The 16,457-nt window shown below is 35.8% G+C and overlaps 2 protein-coding genes across 2 annotated transcripts in view; both read left to right on the top strand.

The window, feature by feature from the left end:
* Nucleotides 1-4,224: 4,224 nt before the first annotated feature.
* LOC131942470 (phospholipase A2-like) lies at nt 4,225-9,132 on the top strand. The gene is made up of 5 exons (XM_059302367.1): nt 4,225-4,337; nt 6,023-6,080; nt 7,037-7,178; nt 7,765-7,862; nt 8,823-9,132. The coding sequence occupies exons 2-5, from the start codon at nt 6,032-6,034 to the stop codon at nt 8,948-8,950; spliced, it is 417 nt and encodes a 138-aa protein (XP_059158350.1). The 5' UTR covers nt 4,225-4,337; nt 6,023-6,031; the 3' UTR covers nt 8,951-9,132.
* A 3,878-nt stretch (nt 9,133-13,010) lies between these two features.
* The window catches only part of LOC131942443 (phospholipase A2 A2-hormotoxin-Apt1a-like), an 8,899-nt gene continuing 5,452 nt past the window's right edge, over nt 13,011-16,457 (top strand). Inside the window, exons 1-2 of the mRNA XM_059302346.1 lie at nt 13,011-13,081; nt 14,023-14,080. Of these exons, the coding sequence (XP_059158329.1) occupies nt 14,032-14,080 (49 nt within the window). The 5' untranslated portion in view covers nt 13,011-13,081; nt 14,023-14,031. The remainder of the gene's footprint in view (nt 13,082-14,022; nt 14,081-16,457) is intronic.

Below are 16,457 nucleotides of genomic sequence, written 5' to 3'. Positions count from 1 at the left end.
ACGCCTCTGCTGGATTGCTTAACCCGGTCCAAGTCAATAGAATGTCCCTGAGTCTACCCAGCTCGGATGGGTATCTAACCAACATTAGGGAAAACAAAGGCGAATTGGCAGAGTGCTGAGCACACTATCCCTCCGTATGCCTAGGTGAAGTAACAGATACACTCTACTTCATCTGGCCCATGTATCTTGGGCAAGAACGGAAAAAAATGATTAGTAAGGCTAGACTTTATTTTAAATTTAACTTTAAATCGCTGAAAAGTCGATACAGAACTACAAATTTGATATAATACTTATATAAGAAGTACTCAAGTTATCGTGTTTATAGACACACATACATACACACATACATACAGACAGACATACGGACACAATTGCAAAACCATGTTTTCCGACTCAGGGAGGTGTAAAAGGTGTACACACATTTTGTAAAAATCTCGGATTTTATTTTTGCACGCATACTATACTTCCTTTATACTCCGTAAACGAGAAAGTAAAAATTGACCTCACTGTCTAGTTACGTCCCGAGGTCACACACACATACATTGTGTACTTTATCTTACCTACTGACCTTTAGACTAACAACGTTATAGCTGCGTTACGTGAAGTGACTTATCGTGTGCGCTTGTTTAAAAATACCTTGAGAACCTTCGCCGAGACGACAGTCCATGCAGTTACCTAACTCTTGACGCAACAAATAGCATGTGCCCAGCAGACCGTGACGAAAGGCACGCTATGTCGTCGTGACATGTTCCCTATGTAAACGCTTGAGGCACGGTAAGTAACAAAAGCTACATTTTACATTCGGTTATCTATTCACGGGCATGCTGATTCAATGTGGTTAATATACAATGAATGTTTCAAACTCTGCTATCGTAAATTAATTAACCGATATTTTTTTTGTCCCGTCTCTATTGAAAACGTGCGTGTTAAATTTTTTTTCCTAATCTGTAAAGCTCCTGGATATATAATTACTTTATAGAGGCATTAACTCTGAGACACGAATAAACTAAGCGCAAAGGGAGACAACGTTTTTACGTAACGTTTGTTTAATACATAAAGACGTCTGTGTCACCGTATTACAACTGACGTCTTCTGTTAAGGACGTCAATTAAAGAATAAATACTTAAACTGAATTATGATTTTAACGTAGCGCATATACAAGAAATATTCTTTTATCGTTATTTTTCCTGTCAGGGTACATACACTTATACAATTTATACCGATTATTAAAAAAAATCTACACATCTTTATAGCACCCAAGATTTAAGATTTGATAATGAATATAAAACATTTACAACGCCTAGGCTAAACATTTGAAAGAACACAAATGGGCTAAAAGATAAACACATTTTTTTTAATGTAGACAGACAGACGGACGCACAGGCGGGATTGAAGACAGATGCACAGACAGATATACAGGCATACAGACATAAGCATACAAGACATGCATGACTTACAGAAAGAGAGAGAGCGACAGACAGACAGACAGACAGACAGACAGACAGACAGACAGACAGACAGACAGACAGACAGACAGACAGACAGACAGACAGACAGACAGACAGACAGACAGACAGACAGACAGACAGACAGACAGACAGACAGACAGACAGACAGACAGACAGACAGACAGACAGACAGACAGACAGACAGACAGACAGACAGACAGACAGACAGACAGACAGACAGACAGACAGACAGACAGACAGACAGACAGACAGACAGACAGACAGACAGACAGACAGACAGACAGACAGACAGACAGACAGACAGACAGACAGACAGACAGACAGACAGACAGACAGACAGACAGACAGACAGACAGACAGACAGACAGACAGACAGACAGACAGACAGACAGACAGACAGACAGACAGACAGACAGACAGACAGACAGACAGACATGCAGACAGACAGACAGACAGACAGACAGACAGACATGCAGACATGCAGAGAGACATGCAGACATGCAGACATGCAGACAGACAGACAGACGGACGGACGGACGGACGGACGGACGGACAGACAGACAGACAGACAAACAGACAGTGAGACAGACAGATAGATAGACATGCGTATAGACACTTATACACTGATAAACACATAATTACACACAGACAGACACACAGAAGTACAGACATATAGACCGATGAATCGAGTTTTTAAAAAAATCTCTTAATTTGTGCGCTGAATGTTTTGAACTAAGACTGTATTAACCCATATTCTGCTAGCGTCCCACTTATGGGACGCTTGCAAGAAAAATTGCTAAAATTTATTAAAAACTATTTAAAACACAAATTATGTTTCATTGTATTTGAAAATGGCTAGACTATTGAATTTGTGTGTGTTTTGTGAAAAAAATTAATTTAGAAAAATGTTATAGTGCCGGATTTGCAGGACTTGTCAAAATGGCGGAAAAAAGAAAACATGCGCGCAGGAAAATGCATATCTTCTAAAATATTAACATTTTAAGTGCAAAATACATTTGAAACTTGTAGCAGTACCATATTTCTATCTGATAAAAATTTAAGAATAATAATTTTTTTTTACTACTTCGTTATATCAAGTGTACAACAAGCGTCCCATAAGTGGGACGCTAGCAACGAATGGCCCCATGTAGATTGTTACACAAACGTCACATTTATTGGACACTAGCGAGAAACACAGATGCAAATATATATGTTAAATGGTTATTTATGGTGAAACAATTGTTGACTTTGTTAACTGTTGACTTTAGGGTGTTAATTAGTATTTATAGATATTTAATTATGACCTTGAGCTATATTTTCTTATATATTATTGTATTAAAAAATTGCAAATATTGAAAAACTTACATTTTATTTTCAAGTTTTCAGAATTACACTTACTGAAGTATTTAATACCAACGAATACAAACTAATTTAGTATTGCTGTAAATTTACTAGCGGGTGATATTAAAATTATAACAAACCAGAATAATAACAATGGCCACGATTTAGGTGAAATGATTCAGTCATGGGGGTTGGTTAACTCTCTTCATATAAGAGAGCTCAAGCTACATATAGCAGAAATGTGAATTAGCTGTGTACTGTTGTCATGCCCCAATAATATTCCCCTCCAAAGGTTCCCAATACCAGTTTTACTTTGTTAACTTTTTAAGGAGATCCCTGGTGTTAGATTGGGAGCTGTTCGCATAGTGAGGTGCATACATGGATGAGAGCCATGAACACTCAATACAAGCCCCCAGAGACGGATCCGTGCCCTAGAAATAAGATGTCTGATGTCCTAATGTACGCCTGTGAGGGGGGGGGGGAGGAATAGCGAGGGTAACAAAAGAGAAGATGGCTGGATGACATCTGGGACTGGACCGGATCATCTTTTGCAAACTCACCGAGGGCAGTTTCTTTCAGGCATCATTTCGGAGGAGGAGGGGGGGGGCTCTGCCCCCATAACAAAATGGAATTTATATACAAAACATACTTTTACCAATGTCCACCCTTCCCCTGAAATTTAAGTCCCCACCCCTGAAAATTTCAAGTTCGCCCACCAAAAAATCAATTATTTATATTTAATTATATTACAGTTTCGATGAATAATAACAATATTTGTGATCATGTGTGTCTAATTAGATGTACTAGTCACAGCTTTACTTATTTCCAAGTGTTATTTACTCTGATGGATGCTAGATTGAAAGAAAACTAGACTTTTGAACATAATTTCTGCATTTTAGACCATGGTATGGCTAACCCAATTGATCATTATCAGTATTTTTAGCTGCCCTAAACAATGTAATCATTGGTCTAACAATACAAAATCAGTATACAGCTTAATTTTCGCGTGAATAGCCATATTTCGTGATAAATGATTTTATTTTTCAATAAATGTACATGGGGCCGTTCGTTGCTAGCGTCCCATTTATGGGACGTTTTTTAAAAAATCAATATTTTAAAAAGTATTGATTTAAAAAAAAAATCCATAGTCATTCCTTCATTCAGTGCCCAAAAGCTAAACCATATCAAAAAATTATAAAAATCTGAGACCTTGGGATAATATGGGTTAAAACGTTGTAAAAATAACCTTCTCAAATGTAGCTTAGGGCGGTTCGCTGCATCATGAATGTGATTGAAGGCCTGGGAATCGCTGAAGAGGTTATTGGACGCAGCTCAGTCGTGCGTGAAGCCCTTATGCCACCGGTTCATGAAACGACCTTTGTGCGATTGGCTGTTGCCCAACTTAACCGAATTATTAGCCAGGGTATATAAGCCCTGTTAAAGGGATGTAACTGCTGTTACAGTTAGTGATTGCGTCCTTGGAAACCTGAACTTGTAACTGTTGATTCAGCGTCACCTTGTGGACAGGTTAGATTTTTTGGTCACAGTTTGAATTTACATGCATACTTTTCATTTGTTTATGTTTTTTTTAATCATATTTTTGTAAAGTTTAGATTTAAATGCATCATTTTAATATTTTTTCATGTTTTTAAGTAATATTTTTATATACCTTGAATTAAAACAATTTTTTTTTTAATTTGGTCATGTTCTTTGTTGTACTTTAATGATTAAACTAAAAAGGTGGACTGATTTCGGCGAGGGATATTTTTAAAAGTAGTGTTGAAGCAATACGTATGACTTACATTCTACTGCTAAACTTTTAAACGGAGATTCAGTAAACGTTAAAGTTCAATTGTGATGGAGGCGTGGTCGATTCGGCTAAAGCAAATGGTTGATAAATTCGAAAAAAGTCTCGAGTTCAAACCCTCTGGAAGATAAGGTTCGATCCCCTCCAACCCTGAAAATTAAGAACGAAAAAGCAGTGTTGTTTAGAATGTAATTTTTATGCTTTTTAAAATAGGTTTATTTTCCACATCTTATAACTTTTTATTTATATCCTACTTCTGTTTGTAGAATAGATATATTTTATATCTGAATCTAAGAAAACTGCTGTAAAACGTGCCGCTTTAAATATATATATATATATATATATATATATATATATATATATATATATATATATATATATATATATATATATATATATATATATAGATATAGATATATATATATATATATATATATAGATAGATAGATAGATAGATAGATATATAGATATACATATACATATACATTCACAACCGGATAACAACAAGCTAGACAGTTTACTCATGTAAAATTCGATAGACATATGATCATATGTTTGGAGTACAATACATATTAGGACCCATTTTCCTTCAACGTAACATAATTTGCAATCTAAAAACACAAAAACTGTAGTTTTAATTAATTAAAAAACCCCACCCACCGTGAAAGAAATCCGTGAAAGAAATGTAATTTATGTATAAAACATTTACTTTAACCTGTGTCCGCCCCCAGGAAAGTGTTATCCGCCACCCCCCCCACCCCCCCCCCCGAAAAAAAATATCAAGTGCCCTCAGGAGAAACAAGTCTGGAAGAAACACTGTGCGTAGTGTAATGGTTTAATATCTCTATAGTAGGGTTATGTCCATTCATGATTTAGCCCTTTCAGAAATGTTTTTTCTAAGTTTCATGTTAATCACCGGGAACTAAACAATTCCTTGTGCGACAACAAACTTGCCATTTTGGAAGACCTTTTATTTCCTTCTGTCATTAATGCTTTGACTAAGTTTACATACACCTGCTTATCAGCGAGCATTTAACATGCATTCATGCTAGAAAACTTCTAAACATTAATTTCTTTTCTAAAATCGGTCAGATAGAGTGGAGATTATCTGTTCCGGTAACCTTCATGTATGAATACAATGTGTGGTCAGCGCTATATTATAAATAATTTTATATGGGGTAATCGTTCAAGCAAGATCACGACTAAAATAATTTTATAATTAAATTATATATGATCAATAATATGCCAATAACTATATGAATAAAGGGCACGAATTAAGTTATAACCTGGACTAAACTTAATTGAGCACAGCCCTTCTTTTATGTGGGCCTACAAATTAAAAAAAATACGTCTACAGTTTTTTTAATGATTTTATCAAACTAATTAATGACATGTTTTATTTCAGTTGCTAATCATGACTTCATTGAAAGTGATCGTAGTTCTGCTAACTGTAACAGTTCTAGGTAGGAATTTAAAGTTAGAAAATGTCAATGACACAACTTTATCTTAAGACATGTTTTGTTTGAAGGATAGATCTTAGGGGTTTAAAGCACCTCTAAACATGTCCCCATATACGTACGAATAAATCCAGTTGTAAAAAACGTTTTTAATGAAATTATATTCATAGACAGTATCAATATAATTAATATATGAAGTTTGTAGACAGGCAAAGTAGAAAAAAAATCAAAACTATAAAAGGTGTATAAGTATAAAAGTATATAAGATTAGAACGGAAACTAACAACGTAACATTAAGGACGGCGTGGTGGGGGAAGCGAGCGTGTGATTTCCAATTCCAAAAGTCCCGAGTTCGTACCCTGAGGCAGATTATGCTTGTTAGCTGGAAACCGCTACCCATCTAGAAAAGAATACTCACAAAAAAATAAGAATAAATACAACTGAACTGCTGCCGTGGAGATTGTTCTTGATTAGGCTTGGATATTAAACAGAGTTTCTTCCAGGCATCTCTTGGGGGGGGGGGGGGGGGACGGGACGGGACGACGACGACGACGGGGGACCGGGACGACGAAGCCTCCCCCCCCCCCCCCCCCCCCCCGAAAAAATTCTACCGCCCCCCCCCTGAACGAAATGAAATTTATATAATTTATATAGAAAATATGTACTTTTAACAGTGTCTCCACCCCGCCCCCCGAAGAAAGTGTACCGCCCCCCCTCCCCCCCCGAAAATTTTTCAGGTGTCTGGAAGAAACACTGATATTAAAGCATATCCAGCAAAGAAAAGCAGGCTGAAATCGGAGTCAATGGCACATAGGGGGCATAACACATTTACAACGTAAGATCTAATTGTGTTGGAAGACAACCCTTCCAAGTGAAGGAAACCCCTTATATTAATACTATTTAGAGCGAAAAAAACAAACAGAACACAAATCGCCTTTAATGAGATCAAATTTCCACGACAGCTTTCCACCAGTGTGACGGCAACTTGCAGGAACTGTGTGTGGTGTTTGAGACCTACATCAGCCGGCCCTGTATGGACTTCAGCAGCTACGGCTGTTCGTGTGGGCCGTCAAAGTTTGGGGTACCCATTGACGGCATCGACACGTACGTTTAAATATATCGTGTGATATGGTTATATACATACATACACAATATATACTAATTCATACAAACACATAAAACATACACACCAACACACAACACACAAACATATAAATAAATAAATAAATAAATAAATAAATAAATAAATAAATAAATAAATAAATATATATATATATATATATATATATATATATATATATATATATATATATATATATATATATAGACTTTTGTACTGGTGTCAAAAACTTTATCGGTTGAAAGTAAATATATAAATATAATCATATATATATATATATATATATATATATATATATATATATATATATATATATATATATATATATATATATATATATATATATATATAATGCACTTATAAATAAATATGAGAGAGAGAATGCAAGAGAAAGAGAGAGAAAGCAAGAGAGAGATGAAGATATAATATAGTATATATACTGTGAGAGAGAGTAATAGAGAGATAAAGAGAGAGAGAGAGAGAGCACGAGAGAGATGTAGAGATAGTCATTTTCCTTTGAAAAGCAAATGCTCCTGTTTAACTCTACTTACAACCCAAACTACTTTATAGATGCTGTAAGCAGAAGAAGAATTGCTATGCCCAGACAAGCTGTACCTACAATGACTATACCGGAGTCATGTGTTCGAATGGCGCCTGTCTCTGTGACGGTAGGTTTGGTCAGGTTTTGTTGATGTTCGAATGGCGCCTGTCTCTGTGACGGTAGGTTTGGTCAGCTGTTGTTGATGTTCGAATGGCGCCTGTCTCTGTGACGGTAGGTTTGGTCAGCTGTTGTTGATGTTTGAATGGCGCCTGTCTCTGTGACGGTAGGTTTGGTCAGCTGTTGTTGATGTTTGAATGGCGCCTGTCTCTGTGACGGTAGGTTTGGTCAGGTTTTGTTGAGCCATTTTATAGGGTAACATCTGACATTCTAGCAATGCAACTCTCACGTGTAAAAATGATTTTATTGATGCATTTTGGGTAAATTATGATACTATCTAAGGATAAAGTAAATGTATAAAATAATTGCTTTGTTATAAGTTAGTTTAAATTTTTAGTATAAAACGTCAGTCTGGTAGAAGTATTAACGCAGATTTCAATGATAAAAGTTGTTTAACATTAATTTGACCAAGAGTTCATAAAGTAGATACGTTTTGCCATAACTCTATGTTACATATGATTTTGAGAAATTTCAAATTTACTCACTGTCAAATGTATTGCTAATATTTTAGTTCTTAGGTTATTAAAATAAGTGTTCACTAGTTTTCAAAAAACAATTTTGAAAAACTACCACCTTTGAACAAAATAACTTATAGTTATCAAACATCATCTTTTATCTTTTGTGCCTAAGACACATGGGACCGCAACAGAAAGTTTTTCCCACTTTTGTCAGTCTTCGGCAATTTATTTGGCAGTACCCCCAGATAATGTCAGCCCTTGTCAGTTGTTTCTATACCGTGTGTATAGATCTCCCTCGCCCGTACCTAATTGAGGTGGCAAACATTGAGGTCCAAATATGTTTTTTAACGCTTGAATTCCCCAATTGTTACTTAAAAGAGGAAAATAATATTCTTTAATACTTACTGATGACAAAATCTATTACTTATGTTTGTTTTAAATTTTCCCACCAGACACGGACGTGACGTCATGTGCGTACAAGGCGTGTCAATGTGACGTACAGGCAGCTGAGTGCTTCACTCAACAAACCTTCAACACATCCCTGATCAGCTACAACTACACCAACTGTGTTGTTGTTTAAATGATCTGACGCTGAACACCAACAAAAAAAACAAAACAATTATAGCTCACAAAGTAGAAATGTGATAGTTTAGTATACAGTCGAATGTAAAGTTGACTATTTTATTTTACTAACAAACATTGTTAATAAATGTTGGATGTAATAACATAATAATTATGTATTGTATGTATACTAATAAAACAATATTTATATTTTTTTTCGCCAATATATATATATATATATATATATATATATATATATATATATATATATATATATATATATATATATATATATATATATATAAGCTATATTACGCAAGTACTGTTTCTAAATTTTCCAAATCTGTATTAATTTCCCATATAAAAGGATAAACGGTTTTAGGTTGTATATTATCATATTATTCTAAGGCCAGTTAAATAATATTTTAATAATCGAAATGTAGCTAGTTTTTTCAATATATATTTTCCACTTTCGATTGTCACATGATCGATGTAAGGTTGAATCTAAAAAAATCTTTGCTGTTATTTTATTCTTGCTGTGTTACTGAATTGTAAGTTGTAAATTAATTGTAAATTAATAAGTAAAATGGCAATAAATTATACACAAAGATATAAATGCATACAATCAAACACTGAAACAAACACCCACTCAAACATACAATCAAACAAATGCGCGAACTCATATACACCAACTAACCTACACACAGAAACATGAGCACTCAATATCAATCCGCCTTATTTGACGCTTACAAATTCCAAACGAGTTGTTAGATGTAAAGGGAGGTAACAACGAATTAAACAAACGTCACCAAAGTTTACTTGGTTACTGTCCTTACCATTTTTAATAGTACAAAATATATTTGTTAATCTCTTTTTGCTTGTAATCGCGAATTAACTTGTTGATAAAAAACTTTTTAGTTTTATTTAAATAAACAATCATATCCCATGAAATGAGGTTAGTTAATATTTTGAAAATTAAGTGGAGCTTATCTGTTTCTATGATCTTGACACTAAAATGTACGGTATTATAAGCAATAGTGCTGAGCGGTGGTTGCATCATTCAAATCTTTGTTTCTTCCAGACCTTTTCTCCGTGGTGGGGGGGGGGGGGGGGGGGTACTTGAAACATTCGGAGGGGGGGGGGGGAAGGCTGACTAAAAACTTCCGGGGACGGACTGAATTTTCACTGTGAAAAGTATATATTTTCAATATCAATTCCATTTCGTTCGAGGGTTGGGGGGGGGGGAGGTGGTAGACTTTCTTCGGGTTGGGGGGGGGGGGGGTGAGATGCCTGGAAAAAACTATTATTCAAATACAGCATCACTAGGAAATTAGATGACTTAGGACCTTGAACCGAACTTGAGACAATCAGGTAAGCAATCGAGTGCTCCACCATTCACCACGGCGTCAGATTCTAAGCGCAACAAATTTTGTCCGAAGATGTAACGCAGATACACAAATTAAGCTTAAAATTCAAATCCTTGTTATATTTTATCACGTAGATATTTAAAACGTTGTCTTATTATTTTAAAAAAAAGGTTATCAAAAACATATTTTAAAAGCTGTGTAGTCCGTATCAAAATTGAATTTAATCATTTTGGTCTATAAGCCTACATTCATAAATACAATTCGGTGACTAAAAAATATGTGTTGAATACAAATTCATCCTAATATTTAGTATTCAGATTTTAAATTTCGTTTGCTATGATCTGTTTATAATTACAAAAGTAAAAATGTTGAAATACTATCGATTTTGCGCAAGGGCATAAGATGATAATCGGATGTGCTGTGTAATTGAGGTTTACTTTGAAGCTTAAATCATTAAGTATGGGTCTCCTCGTGATCTTATCACAAGCAACGAACAGCTTGTAAGTATCGATTTCCCCACATACATTGACCTACTCATAAGTATCATCATCTTTTCTCGTTCAGGCTCAATACACATGGGGAAGATTAAGAAAAATTCATCTGTTTCAATGACCTCTACATACAAGAGAATAGTGTTGTCAGCACTATGCCCAGACAGAATAGTGTGACAAATTGTTTCCTTGACGTGTCAGGTACCCATAAGAGCTGCGTGGACTCGCGGAGGTCCTACAGATAACAGAATGGAGCCCGGGATCAGAACTTGAGAAATTCCGGTAGCAATTTTAAACTCTAAAAAATTATTAAGCAGTCTCGCCTCAAAAGTATCGATGTCTTCAAAAGTATCGATATTGACACAAGTGGCAAAACCCTCATACATATCGATCTACACAATCCGTGGCGTTCTCTGGAGACTCACAATAATAAATCAACAATCAAATTTAGAGTAGAAAAACAATTATATGAGGTAGGTATGGAGTAAGACTTATTCATGAGATAAGGAAGGTTGCTGGGAATACTCAATGTCCTTGTTGCTTTTTATAAGTAAGAGAGTATTATAACGTTTAAACCACATTGGGTTAATACACATTTGTGTCATTATAAAAGATTTGAATTAACAATTATTAACCAGTTTTTACGCGATGTAGATAGAGATTCACAATTTTTGTTTTCTATTTAGCTTTGCGGTTTTTCTTCATGATGAAAACTCTGTTCATTGAGTCATTCAATATTTAAAAAAATGTTTTTCATAAATGTTTAAATCACCAAGTATATATATATATATATATATATATATATATATATATATATATATATATATATATATATATATATATGCGACTTACATACATTCAAACGGGTATGTACTTATACACCTATATGATGTCCTACAATTGCAAAATATAGTACCACGTACACCAAAACAACAAGGAAAAAACAAAACCTATCTTTCTTTAACTTAAAGTTAAGTGTTCGAAAATCAATTTGATCTTAATCGCATTAGTAGGGAGACATTTTACAATACAAAGCCATCTATTAACAGCATGACTTTACAAACACAATTCTATTAAACACATGTAATATCTATAACTGTAAACTCGACAGCAGAAAATTGATGTTTAAATTGTCATGAAGGCCTGTCGGTAAATTGATTGTTAAAGCTGTTTAACTAAAGTCGGATTGGATGTAAGAGTAAACAAATAATCCATTATAGCGTGTATTAAGCAGGGCCGTAGCAGCGCAGTTAAAAATTGTGTGCTTTGGTGTCCTTCCCCCTCCCCCAGCTCCCGTCACTTAGATTACCGTACAAAACAAAATTTAAGTAGCCTACCATATGACGGTCCATGGGGCAGGCGCAGTAGGGTTCATCTATTTCTGAAACCTTGTTTTATAAGGGATAGTTTAGTTACCAATTAGTCCAGACGAATTAACCTACCATACAGTAAATCAAGTACCCATCAGAGCTGGGTGAACTCAGGGAGGTCCAAAAGACCCGGGCCCGGGATCTAATGTTGCGACTTTCGGGTCAGCAGTAGAACGCTCTGCCGTTCAACCACGCCTTTAAGGGGGGGGGGGGGGGGGCTCCTGTAAAAACAACTTTAAAAAAAATACATGCATAAGACAGTGAGTTATCCTGGTATAATATTAATGCTATTTTGCTAATAACTTCCTAATTTTTGTATCAGCACTAGGATAATAAAATGAATGTTCCACTTTTTCCATAATGTTATTGTAGCGTTTGGTTCAAATGTAAACGAGAAAGCTAAGCGTTAAGCGCCGTATCATGTTACGTTATATTTTTTGGGATAATTTAGCTGTAAATGTAATATTATTTATTCAGTTTGAAAATCTGGAATTTTTCAAAGTCGAATTTTCAAGAATATTATTTTTGAAACAGTTATATTTTAGTGTTAAATTATGTTAATTATCCTTTATGCTTTTCATAATTTAAACGTCTTTAAAATTTTATAATTCAATGAAACTATCAACATATTAAAAAAAAAAACAACAAAGAAATTGGTGCATTTAAGTAAGGGCTGGTAATTAGGCCACCAACAAGCTCTACGGCTCAATAAAACCTGCATGAGCCATAGAACTGATTGGTGACCTACTTGCCAGCCCTATTGCAATACAGAGACATTTTTCAATTACCAAAGGGAGGCAACCTACGCCCCTCCAGCCACATTGTTCTATAATCTTCTGTCGTTTGATTAGGTGTTAGCCACGTCAGTAAGTCACCCACAACTCTGAGAGAAGCAGCAGCCGACCTTTGTCTTTGTATTCAGGTAGGTTATGCTTGTTGCTTGTATAGATGTTAAATTATAAGTCAATTTAACTTTCTATCTCCAGTTAAGACATATATATATATACATATATATATATATATATATATATATATATATATATATATAATATTTTACAAAGCAATTTGAACCATGCATGCCACAATATTATATTGTCAATGTACAGATGTTCATTAATTATAAAGCACACTGAACAATTTGTCTTAAGTATTAGAAAATAAAAGTATAAATTAGTATAATAACGTATTTTATGTCAACATATCAAATTGTTTTTGTTTATCATTTTTTATTAATGATTTAAGTTTATTTAACGGTTTAAAGATAGCTGAACAATAAAACAAAAACAAACAATGTTATTTCACTTTCTAAATAATAACAAATAGCTTTGTTACAATTGTGTTTGAATTTGGAAGACGATCTCGTATTTAGAATGTAGTTTTTATGCATTTTTTAACTATGTTGTTTGTTACATAAAATTGCCACGTTTGAAGCGTGAACTTTCTAGTGGTGCAGGTATTAAAATAATAAAGACTTTTTGTTTAGTTAAGTTGTTTTAATAATGATTAATCGTTGTTTATTGATGGGATAAATGTTGGGTAAAGAAATTTTCTACATGCAGATGCAAGTTCTATTTTCTTATTCGGTTTCTTAAAATGTTATAAGCCTTTGCAGGTACATTAAAAATGTTCACGTTAACTTATATGTTTTAACTAAACAATTATATATTAGTTTATACTTTTTTTAAACTATTGAATTATCTATTAACATTTATATTAAGGAAACTATACACACTTTAACATTTATAATTCGGTATGTAATTTTGAATAAATAAATAGAACCGAGAATATAAGCAATATTTTTATATAGTTTTTTTAAACGTTTTATTTGAAAGTATTCAACTATTTGCCTACTTTTAACTTCAGGCGCTAAACATGTCCAATCTTTGGATGATCTCCCTTCTACTGGTGTTGGCAGCGCTAGGTAAATATACAATATTCAAATCCTCACTAATCATGAACAAAACAGTATTTTAACTCTACACACAATGTGATTAGATATAAGAATTAACGGTATCCTTTCCAAAATGGGAGTCAATAATTCAACAAGTAAACAGTTCAGGTAAAGTAGAGTTCAACACATTCGGAGAACACAGTATTTTAAAAAGAATGTAGTGTGGTCAGCAGTATGCCCAGCCAGAGGCGTAGCGAGGGGGGGGGGGCGGGGGGTGCGGACCGCACCGGGTGACACCATTTAGGGGGGTGACACCAACGCAAAAAATAGCAAAATATATATAGAGAAAAACTTGAGGGGGGGGGGGGTGCAAATCGAAAGTTTGCAGGGGGTGCAGATCGAAAATTTGAAAGTTTGTCCCGGGAAGGGTCGCTACGCCTCTGGGGGGTGACACCATTAAATGCCGCACCGGGTGACCCGACCTCGCTACGCCCCTGTGCCCAGCCACCTTTACTTTACCTAAGGCGAGTCAGCTACCCGTCGGGCTGGGTGGACTCATGGATGTCCTACTGACACCCCCGTGTTCAAAACAAGAGGCTTTCGGACTAGCAGTTATGCGCTCTACTTCCCAACCACACCGTCTGATTAGCTATCGTGAAATTAAAATGGCGAGACATAAATGATAAGTTTCAATATATATTTATCTATCTATATATATAATTCTCTTCTGGGAGACGTTAGAAAACAAGCTGCAAGCGCGCCTTACAGTCCCCTCTCTTTCTCACTATCACTATCACTACCACCCCACCCCATCCCCACATGGTCTTGTGAGATGTGGTCACGCTAAATGTTTACAAATCGTAGAGCCGGGTTTAGTGATGGCTATTAGGGGCAGATAATTTAGTTTGAAACTATTTTAAACTTACAGGAGGTAACTAAGAGGATACTGCTTTCATGGGGGGGGGGGGGGGGTAGGGTCGGGGTTAGGGGAAAGGGGGGGGGGTTAGTGTTTTAAAGCAAATATTTTCAGTGGCAGCATTGGTACTGTCGAATTCACAAATTATGAATTACTGAAAAGTAGAAAATAAAACAACTAAATAGCGGCGTATGATACGCCGCGGGTCGGCTCGTATAAATAATTATCTTCATGGGGATCTTAGAACACACCACGCAGCGTAGCCAGCACCCTCATCCCCACCTGTTAGGTGAGCTGTGGTTCACCCCGAATGTTTACAATCGTAGAGCCGGGTCGGCTATTAGGGGTAGGGGCAGATAATTTAGATTTAAAAATGGGAGATAATATCAATTTCTGCCATAACTATTCATTGTCGTCTGTAAACTGTCGTCACGGACGGCTGCTTTCACGGAGTTCGTGGGAGGGGTGGAGAGGGAGAGAGGGAGGGAGGGTGAGGATAAACTTTTTTTCAGGCTACTGATAGTGTTTTAAAGCAAAATATTTTCAGTCGCAGCATTGCTAGTGAATTATGAATTACTGAAAAGTAGAAAATAAAACAACTAAACAGCGGCGTATGCTTACGGCGTGGGTCAGCTCGTAGCATGTTATTCTTTAAAAGTACATTTTTATTTTGTTCTAATCTTCGATTCCTAGTAAGAATACCAGTTTAATAAGTTGAATTTATCAGAGGCGTAGCGACCCTTCCCGACGCCCGGGGACAAATTTTCAATTTGGCGACCCCTCTCGGGAGCAAATTTTCCATTTGCACCCCCCCCCCACCAAAAACGTTCGATTTGCACCCTCCCCCACCCTCAAACTATTTATAATGCAAAAGTGCCGCTAAAATGACATTTTAATTTGTTTTTACAACCCATTTTGGCGCCCCCTAAGGTCGGCGCCCGGGGACATATGTACCCCCCTGACCCTCCATCGCTACGCCTCTAGAATTTAGACTTTTTTGCTCTTCTAAATACGTCTTTCTCATTACATTCTTGTCCTGTCGTCATTATTACTGGAGGCACCCGGGACGGTAACTGATGGTCACAAACCCCTCTCACCCACCCCCACCCCAAACACTCTTCCAACAACTTAGCATTTTATAATTGGTGTCACCGAATCTCCTCCTACGTTTAAGAAAAATTGTAACAGGATAAAGTATTATTTTACGATTTTTATGTGTCGAATGTAACCCCCTAAATGGTGACCACGAGTGTGGACCGCCCCCAACCCTTCTGCACCCGCCTCGCACGCACTTTGTTTAGGTAACAAAGCCATATTTATTAGTGGAATATAAACTTTAGGACACTCTTCTACACAATTCTTCTTCATCATATTAATTTTATTTTACTGTAACCCTTCCAAAGCCACCCATCTGAATTTAAATTTTAGAACTCTCTTCTGGAAACGTCTTCCTCTTGACAATTATTTTACTGTAAGCATTCCAAAACAACC

Source organism: Physella acuta, unplaced genomic scaffold (genome assembly GCF_028476545.2).
Source record: "Physella acuta isolate Inbredline_101_S28 unplaced genomic scaffold, ASM2847654v3 ptg000406l, whole genome shotgun sequence".
Lineage (NCBI taxonomy): Eukaryota > Metazoa > Mollusca > Gastropoda > Physidae > Physella > Physella acuta.
The sequence above is the reverse complement of the archived record's forward strand: the minus strand, read 5'-3'. Positions and strand labels throughout refer to the sequence as shown.

What these genes read in the sequence shown, in the direction of transcription:
- LOC131942470 (XM_059302367.1), top strand. Translation starts at nt 6,032, where the DNA reads ATGACTTCATTGAAAGTGATCGTAGTTCTGCTAACTGTAACAGTTCTA. An exon ending in CCCATTGACGGCATCGACAC is followed by an intron (nt 7,179 to 7,764) that starts GTACGTTTAAAT and finishes ACTACTTTATAG; the next exon opens with ATGCTGTAAGCAGAAGAAGA. An exon ending in TGGCGCCTGTCTCTGTGACG is followed by an intron (nt 7,863 to 8,822) that starts GTAGGTTTGGTC and finishes TTTTCCCACCAG; the next exon opens with ACACGGACGTGACGTCATGT.